General features: G+C 36.1%; 1 protein-coding gene across 7 annotated transcripts in view; it reads right to left on the minus strand.

Annotated features, from left to right (window-relative positions):
• Positions 1-12933, minus strand: part of GULP1 (GULP PTB domain containing engulfment adaptor 1) — a 269578-nt gene that overhangs the window by 31922 nt on the left and 224723 nt on the right. For all 7 annotated transcript variants that reach the window (XM_066280961.1, XM_066280956.1, XM_066280959.1 and 4 more), the window contains one exon: positions 10308-10445. In XM_066280961.1, the coding sequence (XP_066137058.1) occupies positions 10308-10445 (138 nt within the window). The remainder of the gene's footprint in view (positions 1-10307; positions 10446-12933) is intronic.

Consider the following 12933-nt stretch of genomic DNA (forward strand, 5'->3'; position numbering starts at 1 on the left):
TGCTGGGTTATAAGGCAGTTCTGGTTTTAATATTTAGAGGTAACTCCATACTACTTTCCACTGAGGCTGTACCAATCTGTATTACCACCAGTGTCGATGGGTTCCTTTTTCTCCATACTCTTGCCAACACTTGTTTGCTGGTTTATTGATGATACCCTTTCTGAAAAGTGTGAGGTTATATCTTCTTTCAGTTTCAATTTGCATTTCTCTGATGATTAGTGACAATGAGCACTTTAGAAAAGTATGTATTCTAAATGGGTCATTTTCCCATTTTTTAATTGGATCCTGTTTTTCTGGTGTTGAGTTGTTTAAGTTCTTTATTGATTTTTTAAATATACTGCTCACAAAAATTAGAGGATATTTCAAAATGAATAGAAAACTACAAAATATCCCCAAATTTTTGTGAGCAGAATATTAAGCAGAATATCCCTTTTGCATATATGGGCAATTATGTTTTTCTCATTCATTTTCTTGATCATTTCCATTGTTGTGCAAAAAAATTTTAGTTTGATGTAGCCTCATTTGTTTATTCTTTCTTTTTATTTCCTTTGAACAAAGAGATATATCAGGAAAAATACTGCTATGAGAAATGTCCAAGATTTTACCACCTATGTTTTCTTCTAAAATTTTGATGGTTTTGAATCTTGCATTTAAGTATTTAAGCCCTTTTGAGTTTTTGTGTATGGTGTAAAAAGGTAGTCTGGTTTCATTTTTTTGCACTTATCTTTTCAATATTCCCAGTACTATTATTTGAATAGATTGTCTTTACCTCATTTTATGTTTTTGCCTCATTACTTTGAATATTTTATGTAAATCCCTCTGGCATGAAATGTTTCTGTTGAGAAATCAGCTGACAGTTGTATGGGAGCTCCCTTGTAGGTAACTAACTGCTTTTCTCTTGCTGCTTTTAAGAGTCTCTCTTTGTCTTTTACTTTTGCTATTTTAATTATGATGTGCCTTGGTGTGGGCCTCTTTGGGTCCATCTTGTTTGTGATTCTGCTCGTCCTGGGCTTCTGTGTCTTTTTCCTTCACCAGCTTAAGGAAATCCTGTCATTATTTCTTCAAATAAGATCTTAATTCCTTATTGTCTCTCTCTTCTTTCTGGTACCCCTATGATGCAGATGTTGGTATGCTTGATATTGTTCCAACAGCCCCTTAAACTCTCTTAATTTTTTGAAAATTATTTTCCTTTCTGATGCTCTGATAGTTTTCTGCTACACTGTCTTGCAAATTACTGATTCAATCCTCTACTTTATTTATCTGCTGATTCTTCTAGTAAATTCTTCATTTGAAGTATTTTATTCTTCATTTCTGACTGGTTGTTTTTTATGGTTTTTATATCTTTTTTTATGCTTACTATCTTTTTATTTAAGGTCTTACTGAGTTCATACTTTCTTTCCCTAAGTTCTCTTAAACTGTCTTCATTTGTTTTTATTCTTTTTTTTCCTTTTTACTGCTTTGATTGGGTGTATTGTTCCACCTTGTCTTCCAAATTGCTGATTCAATCCTCAGCTTCATCCAACCTACTGTTTATTCCTTCCAGTGTATTGTTGATGTCAGATACTGTAGTCTTCATTTCTGACCAGTTTCTTTTTATGGATTCTATGTCCTTTTTCATACTTGCTATCTCTATGTTGAAGTTCTCACCTTGTTTCTTGAGTACCTGTATAACCATTTTTTAAAACTCCATATTAATAAATTGCTTACTTTCATTTCATTTAGCTCTTTCTGGAGATTTCTCTTGTTCTGTCATTTGGGGGCTGTTTCTTTTTCTTCCCATTTTGGCTGCCTCTTTGTGTTTATTTCTATGTATTAGATAGATCTGTTATAATTCTTATTCTTTGTGGGGTGGCTTTATGTAGTAGGTGTTCTATTGGGTCCAGTAGTGTAGTTTTCTCAATCACCTGAGGTGGGCGGTCCAGGAATGTCCCTTGTGTGGGTTATGTAGACTCTCCTGTTGTAATTAAGTCTTGATTGCTATTGGTCCATTCATACATGAGATCGACCCTCAGGTTGGCTGACTGAGGCTCTACCTTAACCAAAGCATGTGAGTTGCTATACAGGTGCTGACCACTGGAAGCGGGATTTGCTTCACCTTGGTTTAGTGCCTGACAAAATCTCCCTTTGGATATGCTGCTTTTGAAACTAACTGGATCCTGCACTGATACTGTCTGAAGCTGGCCACTGGGTGTGTTGGTTCTGAGCCTCTTGGGAGGAAACTAGTGCAGGACAATGAAAGATTCTGCCTGTGACTGGCCCTCAGCCACCTTTTTGAAGCTTCAGGCAATCCACGGTTTGTGGTCACCTCTGTTAAGCATAAGTGCACATGGGAAGGACCAAGCTGCATACTAAGGCTGGATTTTTACCAACACTGAGCTCTGGGGCAGGTCAGCAGAAGCCCCAAGAAACTTCAAGATCCACTTCTGCCTGCCTCCACCTGCTGGCTGCCTGTTAAGCTCTGTTACTAAAAGATCCTCTGGTGGGGTCAGGAGCATGCAACTAGTGGATCTCCCCTGAGTTAGTGCTGCCATTCAGGTTTCAGAGAAGGTGGTGGGTGTGGCTCCCACCCCAAACTCCTAGGTCTTAGTTTGTCCCAGATTTTTCCCTGACTTCAGCAGAGCAAAGCTCCTAGGAGTCCGTCAGATGGGGCTTTGGAGACTGCAGAGCGGCTCTGCTGGCAGCCAGGAGGGTGGTTCTACTGAATTTCCCATGAGGAAGAAGCACCAGTCAGATTCATGGGAAAGTGGGGGAAATGGCCCCTACCTTAAAGCCTGAGTCTGCCTAGACCTCTATGCCCAGACCAAGGCAGCTGACTTCTCAGCAAGGTCAAACCTCTGGAGGGTAGGGTGGGAAGGAGTCCAAAGGGTGGAGCAATAGCTTACTCCAGGCAGATGCCACATGGAGGTGAGTTCTCTGCCCAAGAATGATGGCAAATATGGTATGGGAGAATGATTCAGCATAGTGATCCTACGGTTGTGTCCCCATGTCTCTCCACAGAGGCACAAATGCCAGACTCTCCTCATGCCACTCTAGTCTGCTCAGCCCTCCTTCCATTAGAGCTCAGGGTAAGTGTCTACAAGTAAGGTTTTGGGCATTGGCCCTTTAAGACGGTGCTTGTATCTCCGTAGATTCCCGTCCTTTTCTGGCAGAAACTATGTGGATGACTCTTCCTGGCTCTGATGCTTTGGGCTGGAGATGGCTTGGGGTTCAGGCTTGGGCCCCATACTTCTCCATGAGAACTGCCCTGCAGCTGAGATATCCCCCCAGAACTTCAGCTGCTGCCCATGGGAGCGGGGCCAGCCCTTTAAGTGTCTCCACCCTTCCTACCAGTCACGATGTAGCTTCTTCTGTGAATACTAAGACTCCTCTTCAGATAGTGTTGAATAGGTTATTCTGGATGACTGTTCTTAAATTTAGTTGTAACTTCAACTAAAAGGCCTGGGCAGAGGTAAGTGTTACATCTACCTGCTCTGCTGCCTTCTTGGATCACCATCAGTTCATGTTTATTTAAAAAATTCTTTTAGCCATAAAAAATATTTATAGCATTTAACTCAGTTAATTAAAAAAGGCAAAATATATGTGCCTAAATTATATATGAAATTGTGATACAGATAAAACAGTACTGAGAGAGAAATGTGTAACAACTGAGTTAACACATTAGAAAAAAAGGCTCAAATCAATAATCTAAGCTCCCACCTCAAGTACCTATATAATTCATATATGAATTTGTCTCAACAAAAAGTTGGAAGTAATGTTTTTTTTTATATTTGAATTTCCCTTGTTATATTACCTTAATTTAACAGATGACTAAACTAAAAGGATTCATTTTATTCTTGATCACATAAGATTATAAAAAGAGAAAGAATATTTTTAAATTAAAAAAAACATGTAATTGCAGTGAGAGTTTCATCTGCATATTGGGCTACCATTTAAATTTTATTAAATTCAATATCCAGTGTCGAAAGTATATATATATATATATATATATATATATATATATATATATATATATATATATTAATATTTGGAAACAAAATTGTGAAAACTAAAGACTATCAAAACAATGGCTAAACAGTTGACAGTGACTAAATGTGCCTTATGTTAAAGAAACCAAATCAATCACATCATAATCATAACCCCAATTTTATTTTTTTTAATTTAATGAGATTATTTTAGAAGTTTTAAACTTAATGAAAACATTAAATCTTTTTTTTTTTTTTTGTATTTTTCTGAAGCTGGAAACGGGGAGAGACAGACAGACTCTTGCATGCGCCCGACAGGGATCCACCCGGCACGCCCACCAGGGGCGACGCTCTGCCCACCAGGGGGCGATGCTCTGCCCCTCCGGGGTGTTGCTCTGTTGCGACCAGAGCCACTCTAGCACCTGGGGCAGAGGCCAAGGAGCCATCCCCAGCGCCCGGGCCATCTTTGCTCTAATGGAGCCTCAGCTGTGGGAGGGGAAGAGAGAGAAAGAGAGGAAGGAGAGGGGGATGGGTGGAGAAGCAAATGGGTGCTTCTCCTGTGTGCCCTGGCCGGGAATTGAACCCGGGACTTCTGCACGCCAGGCCAACGCTCTACCACTGAGCCAACCGGCCAGAACGAAAACATTAAATCTTAATAACACAACCTGATGATACTAATAAAGTGAGTTCCAGCTTTTTTAGCATACTAGGATAGGCCTTCATCTAAATTTCAAGAAGCTTTTAGTAATTCAAAGAAGTACTAATTATATGAAATAGAACAAATAAATAAAGTAAAGGCCCCATTAAGAGCAGAGGAACTCTGCCAGACTTGTGGTGGCACAGTGGGTAGAGTATCAACCTGGGACACAAAAGTCCCAAGTTCAAAACCCCGAGGTTGCCAGCTTGAGCACAGGATCATCAACATGATCCCAATGCCACTGGCTTAAAGTCCAAGGTCACTGGCTTGAGCCCAAGGGGTCACTGGCTTGGTTGGAGTCCTCTGGTCAAGGCACACATGAGAAACAATCAATAAACAACTAAGGTGATGCAACTAAGAGTTGATGTTTCTCATATCTTTCCTTTACTGTCTCTCTTTCTCTCAAAATAAGGTGGGGGGGATCAGAGGAACTCTGGAGAGGTCATTGTCATGCAAGTAGTATAAAAACGATAGAAAAAAATGTAAAAATGGGACTCTATGGTTTGGGTGTCTAGGTTTGATTCTGTCACTACCTAGCTTTGTGACTCTGGGAAAGGCACTATATCTCCTTGGCCCGGATTTACTTAAAATATGATGAAAGGGTTGATCCAAATAGGCCATAATTTATTTCCCAGGTTTTTTAAATAAATTTTTTTATTTTGAGATAATTTTATATTTATAAAGAGTTGTAAGAAATAATACATACCCTTCATGTACTTTCCACCAATGATAATGTATTACAAAGAATAGTTAGTACAAATCACAACCTATTAATACTGTTATTAATATAGTCAAGATACAGAATGAATGTTTTTTTTTAATTTTAAAACAGTAAATGATAGAATCATATGATTTTTCTTCTTTAGTCTGTTAACGTGGTTGATTACATTGCTGGATATTTGAAATTTGAGCAAGACTTGCATCCTAGGAGCAAATTCCACTTGGTCTCAATGTATAATTATTTTCATTTTTTGCTGAATTATATTTGTTAATAATTCATTAGAAATCATTGCATATAAATTCTAAGAAACATAGTTTGGTCTGTAGTTTTATTTTATTTTTTAATATTTATTTTTTGCACTGTGTATGACCAATTTTCCTATTAGGGAAATACTAGTTTTATAAAACGAGTTGGGGAGTACTCTTCCCAACCTCTTCTGTTTTTTTGAAATAGGTTGTACAGAATGTTAACTTCTTTAAGCATTTATAGAGTCCTCCATTGAAAACATCTAGGCCTGGGAATTTCTCTTTTAATAAGTATTAAATTATAAATTCAATTTCCTTTATAGTTATAGGGCTATTCAAATTACATATTTAATATACTGGATGATTTAATGTAGCTGTGTTTCTTGAAAAGTTTATTCAATTCATCTATCTTGTCATATTTACACATATATAAATATTTATAGCATCTAATTATTATTCTTTTGCTATCTGTAGTGTTCTGCAGTGAAATCTCCTATTTCATTTCTGACGTTGGTAACTTGTGTCTTTTTTTTACCTTTGTCAATCTAACTAAATTGTTATTTTTATGATCTTTCAAAGAACCAGGTCTTTATTTCATTGATTTTCTCTATTATTGTTTTCAATTTCATCTTTTTTTTTTTTTCTTTTATTTCTGAAGCTGGAAACGGGGAGAGACAGTCAGACAGACTCCCGCATGCGCCCGACCGGGATCCACCCGTCACGCTCACCAGGGGGTGATGCTCTGCCCCTCCCGGGGGTCGCTCTGCCTCGACCAGAGCCACTCTAGTGCCTGGGGCAGAGGCCAAGGAGCCATCCCCAGCGCCCGGGCCATCTTTGCTCCAATGGAGCCTCGGCTGCGGGAGGGGAAGAGAGAGACAGAGAGGAAGGAGGGGGGGGTGGAGAAGCAAATGGGCGCTTCTCTTATGTGCCCTGGCCGGGAATCAAACCCGGGTCCCCCGCACGCCAGGCCGACGCTCCACCGCTGAGCCAACCGGCCAGGGCCTTCAATTTCATCTTTTATCTCTTTTATTTATTTTCTGCGTACTTTGAGTTTATTCTGATATTTTGGTTTCTACGTACATGAGGTGAGAGCTTTGATTTGAGACATTATTTTTTCTAACTTAGTTCTTTCACATTTCTCTCTCAGTACTGTTTTATCTGAATCACAAAAATGTTATGTTCTACTTCATTTATATGTAGCTTACTGCATGCTGAAGTTTTTCCCTTGAAAATTTATCTTTGACATGTGGAATGCTTTCAAGTGTGATGTTTCATTTTCATATTTTTAAAGACTTTTCTGTTATCTTTCTGTTACTGATTTCTGTACTGATTTCTTTGTTCTCCTTTATTTTACATTTTTGAAATTTATAGTTCAGAACATGGTCTATTTTACTACATGGGTTTCCTTTTATATTTTCTTTTCTTTTCCTTTGATAAATTTTTTTGGAAAAAAATGTTTCAAGTGTATTGTTTATTTTTTTATTATGGTTTTTATAATTATTTTTCTTGTAATTTTAATATTACTCTCATCTCAGTGTTAGATTCTATTGGTCATATCTTTTTTCATTTAGTTTAAGATCTTCCTGTTGGTTAATGAGTGGTTTTTAATCGAGTCCTGGATATTTCAGATATTATATAAGACTTTAGAAATTATTTAAACTTTGTGTTTTGAGCACCTCAGTCTGACACAGTTCTAGTAGGGGAATGGGAATGGGGGCACACTCTCTCACTACTACCTGGGGAGATAGAGGTGCAGCTTCTTCACTTGTCATCTCTCCATTACTACTTGGCAAGGTTGAGTCGCTAGCTCCCCATGTGATCTTCACTGTCACCATGGAAGAGGAATACCCACTAACACACCATGATACTGTTAATAATATAGTGAATTCCAGCCTTGTGGCATACTACAATAGGTTTCATCTAACTTTCAAATTCTCAACAATTCCACAGAAGCAGTGAAAAGACAAAGGCCTCAATCAGGGCATATGGACTTTGAAACAGGTCACGTTTATGTGAGTAATATAATACTATGGGATGAATGCTATAATAGCAATCTAATGTCTTAAATATTACTCCTGATTCTGTTACTTTCTTGCGTTGTAACTTTGGGACAATTACTCAACTTCTTTGGTCTTAGTTTCTTAAAATAAGAGGAAAGAGTTGTATCAATTAGGCCATAATTCATTTTCTTATTTTAATACTCTATAATTAGTTATTTAAAATGAAAACTAGAGAATATGGCATATCAAAAATTCTACATACACTTTTTAAACATACTCTTCATTATAATTAGACCAAATAAAATCTTGAGGTAAAAATAATGTAATGAAACTTTGAGGAATCATGTCCTCTTTGAGCTCAAGAAAGTGATGTCAATTTATATGTAGTTGAAAGGCATCTTAGATACCTTTGCTTTTCAAAGTCCAGACTTCATCTACCTGCAGAAGAATTACTTGGTGAACTTGATAAAAGTATATTTCCTGAGCTCCAGCCCCAATTGATATGAACATATTTCTTGAAATGAAAATCAAAGAGCTCTACTTCACAAGGCCCTCCTTATGTATACTATGCACATTAATGGTTATGAGTCATTACTGTAGGCTTCAAGAAATTATTATCAACCATTAAGAAAAAAGAAAGCTCATATGTCATATCCAGAGTATACTATATCAAGGAATTGAAATTATAGAAATCAATTATAAACAATTACGATCAGGTAGCAATAGTCTGTATTTTTGATACTCAAGAGATTCTGGAAAGCTTATGTTTTACATAATTGTATAATTAAGTTATATGGGATAAATAAAAAAAGTTAAAACACTTGACACAAAACTGTAAGAAGGCTAATATTTATAATAACCTCTGATTATGAATATTTCAAAGGACCCCAAAAAAGTTTATTTCTATGTAAAAGGCCAGAAAGCCAACTAAGTTTTTTCCTCGGTATAAGTGGTAAAAAGGCTATTATATCTTACACACAGAAGATACCTACATTAATCTTCTCAAATACATAGAAAAACCATCTCCAATTATGGTTTAGCAGCACTTAGAATTTTAAGTACAATGCATTGGCTCAATAAGATAAATTTCAAAAACAACTTGAATTTCATACAAATACCCTATTGTGCACATAGTATTTCTTATATGGATAAGCATATTTTTCTGATGAGATGTTCCGTAATGTTCATCAAATTCTCAAAAGATATTTTGATGCAAATTAGCTTATCACATTAGTTTGCCTTTTTATAGCACTATAGTTTAAAAGATACAGATAAAAAAATTGCTCTACTTTTTTCAAGTTTTTCTATCAATACATGGACTTTAAGGAAAATTCATTGAGCATCTATTTTCCACCTGTTGTAGGAGTTATATGGACAAAATAGAAGGTACTTGTTTTCAAGAAGCTCACATACTGAAAACAAGAAATAAATTACATAATAATGATAATAATATTAGTCCTGACATTTTTAACAGCATGAAAAATCAGCAAATAAATGAATGAAGTTCTTTTCCTGTTGAAGCCAAGAATGTTGTTAAGGTTAGAGGTACTTTTACCAAAGCCACCAATGGCTGCAATGGGTGTTTGGAATTCACATGTTAGGTTTTAAAACAGGACCTCAGACTAAGTTATGATTATCATTAGCTTATTCTTATAATCAACACACAAGGTTTTCTTAAGATTCTAGAAGATGAAAGAAGTATTGCAGAACTTAACTTTAGAATTCCTTGATTGTTCTTACTTGCTAAAACTTTAGATCACATTCACAACCTACCACACAAACACATATGCGGGCACACACATGTGCCCCTAGAATTCTATTACCTTTCATTATATTAAGTTTTCTGAATAATGAAAATTAAGAATCATATTTTCAAAGTACTGGATATTTTTTAAGAAGCAACACAAATATTATTTCCTGGAGTTTGAAATATCTATTTTCATCAGACCCATTACATTTCAGAAAAAAAAATACTCTGCTTACCATTACTCTTTTCATTATGTGCATATTACTAAGTCATATTTGAGATTAAAAATTATAAACAGGCCCTAGCCGGTTGGCTCAGCGGTAGAGCATCAGCCGGCATGTGGAAGTCTTGGGTTCGATTCCCAGTCAGGGCACACAGGAGAAGCGCCTATCTGCTTCTCCACCCTTCCCTCTCTCCTTCCTCTCTCTCTTTTCCTTTCCCACAGCCAAGGTTCCATTGGAGCAAAGTTGGCCCCAGGTGCTGAGGACGGCTCCGTGGCCTCTGCCTTAGGTGCTAGAATGGCTCCCGCTGCAATGGAACAATGTGCCAGATGGGCAGAGCATCACCCCCTGGTGGGCATACTGGTGGATCCTGGTTGGGCACATGCAGAAGTCTGTCTGACTGCCTCTCCACTTCTAACTTTGAAAAAATACAAAAAAAAATACAAACAAAATATATGATTATAAGATAAATAAATGCATAACAGAAGCAGGAATGACACTCTAAGAAAAGAAATTTGCATGCATGTTTGTGGACATAAGAATTTAGTTAAGGATAAAATCCTGAAACATATTCTTATGACAGGATGGATCTATTAGTTTATTTAAGTATTTTTAGACAATATTCATTTCCAAGTGCTTTACTAATGCTGGAAACAAGACAATTCCTGGATTATAAAACAGAACAAACCACCCTAAAACATCTGGCATACTTACACACTTTTCACTGTCAAATACATAGCACAAATGTTTATTTGACTCAGAATCTTTGCATATGAAAGTGAATATCCTCTTGTCAGTTTTATCATCTGCACAAAATGATATTCTATGAAGCTGGCAATTGTGTTGGACTTCCTATGAACAAGAAGAAATAAATAATTGAAGAAATTTTATTCCATTTTCTGAAAGAACATCTTGTGTTAATAACACAACTTATGACTTTAAATGTGAAACCATCATCTGTCAAACTTGGGCTTTATAATTACATACACTTCAAACTTAAATACATAATGGAGATGGACCTCATGACTCAGGGTTAAATTAAGATATTCATTTAAATGGAACTTAGAAAAATACAAGAGAATCAAACATTCATGGGCTTTCTGAGCTTGCTGAGATTTGATCACTCTGATTTACATTACTGTTCATGACACTGAAAATGAGCACATACATGCAATACACAAATAAATATTAAGAGAATTTGGCTATAGCAGTACATTCTTTCCCTGCATATAAACCAAACTGTAAGACATCAAAGGGTTCTTGGCAAGCATGAAAATTAAAATGATGAAGTATAGGCCTGACCTGTGGTGGTGCAGTAGATAAAGCATCGACCTGAAAACACTGAGGTCACCAGTTCGAAACCCTGGACCTGCCTGGTCAAGGCACAAATGGGAGTTGATGCTTCCTGCTCCTCCCCCCTTGTCTCTCTCTCTCTCTCTCTCTCTCTCTCTCTCTCCCTCTCTCTATCCTCTCCAAAATGAATAAATAAATATATTAAAATTATGAAGTATATCGTATGATTGTAATGTTTTCTCTCATTACTAGGTAGACTTATCCATCCATTTCAGCAAGGAAAAACAATGATAAACTGAAGGGATCACTTTACTAAAGCTTTTGATAAGGGCATCTTCACTTTCTTGTGGTTAGTGTTGAGATGGACTTTCCTTTTCTACTCTGTCTGATCAACTAATCTCTTTTAATTAACATATTTTTTGTTTTAATGTTAATATACTGATATCAATTCAACAATAGCCTTTAGTTCTACTATAGCTGAGAATTAGGTCAATACCAGTTTATTAATTGTCTAATCATGTTAATGATAAATTTAAAAAAAATTTTTTTTGCTATATAATATCAAACTAATTCATTTTTCCCATTTATAAAAATAATTATAAATAATGTGAAAACACAGCGCTCACACAACTGATGGTGAAACCTATGTAGTCCTTCATTCATTCACTGAGTATTATCACAAAAAGCTTTTAATTATAAAAATGAGGAATGATCTGCATTTTTGTTTAGATTAGCAAAGGTATCTTCCTACAAAAGAAGACTAGAAAGCTAAAACTTGAAATGTTATTATTTGTGTTAAGATTTTTGTCCCTAGGATAGATCTTTATGAATTTTAAATGCAGTAGTAATGCTTGGTGAGACAGGTTAAAGAGACCTGGGACCACAATGAGAACAGCGAGAATCCAATTACTCTTTAACATTGATGTCATTCTATTGGAACTAGAACAAACAAAAAAAATAAGTAAAGCCCCAATTCACCTAAAATACCTTTTTCCAGTACTGCATAATCTTCATTTGCAGGACAAATGAGAAAAGCAGAAAGGGAAAATGACACAGAAAGAAAAGATATTGGAGCCAATTGAGGCTGTTTTTCAATTCCTTTTTCATCCACCCAAATGGGATAGAAAAATAGTCTATATTTCCTATCAAGTCCATGTTAGATTAATAATAAATTTTTAAATTCTGTCCTCAAATATATCTTCCTATAAATAAATTTATTTTAGGAGCACCATATATAATCAGTTTGTTTTTTTTCCCCCTAAATTGCAATTTATATGCAAAATAAAATGACAGATTTTTTTCTGGTTTACTCGTGTCTTCTCAGTGTTTCCTAAACGCATCTGTTAAGAGGCTGTATCGAAACCACCTGAGAAGGTTTTTTTGTTTGTTTTATAATACTTAATGGAGGCTATCTCCTTCTGCAGATTCTGAATCTGAAAGGCTTGGCTGGACTCCAGCAGTTGGTATTCTCAGGAGTCTTCTTAGGAGAGGTGATGCTCAGCAGAGTTGGAAAACCCCTTTATTTTTTCATGGATTCAGAAAATGGTACCTTCTCTATATGGGTAAGGTCAGATACTCTATGTTCTTATATAATATATGAGTAAAGAGTCTGTTGCTGTCTATTCATATGTAATATCATTGAATTTATGACACTTTTCAAAGCTTTTAAAACTTTAGGTCGCTCTTCAAGTCTGGTAGAAATAAACATAAAAATGCTTCTTTCCTATTAAAAATTTGTACAAAATTATTTTGGGAGGAAAATTCAATGGGGTGTCTTGTAAATTAGCTATTAACAATAGAAAATTTAGACTTTGTGACAGGAAAAGGCATTGGTGTTATTGATTTTGGTAAGACAAAATATGATGATCATAAGTCAGTTGGCTTATCATATTGAGTTGAATTTCACCTTGTTACTGTTTTGTAAACTGGGTTTAGGTTGGGAGAGGTATAAGACTGGGCAGAAGGAGTTTAGGGAAAAGAATGATATGGTTGTCGATGGAAATTTATTATTATGGGAGACTTACTATGGGGGACTCTCGATTCACCA

The sequence above is a fragment of the Saccopteryx bilineata genome, chromosome 5 (assembly GCF_036850765.1).
Source record: "Saccopteryx bilineata isolate mSacBil1 chromosome 5, mSacBil1_pri_phased_curated, whole genome shotgun sequence".
Classification (NCBI taxonomy): Eukaryota; Metazoa; Chordata; class Mammalia; order Chiroptera; family Emballonuridae; genus Saccopteryx; species Saccopteryx bilineata.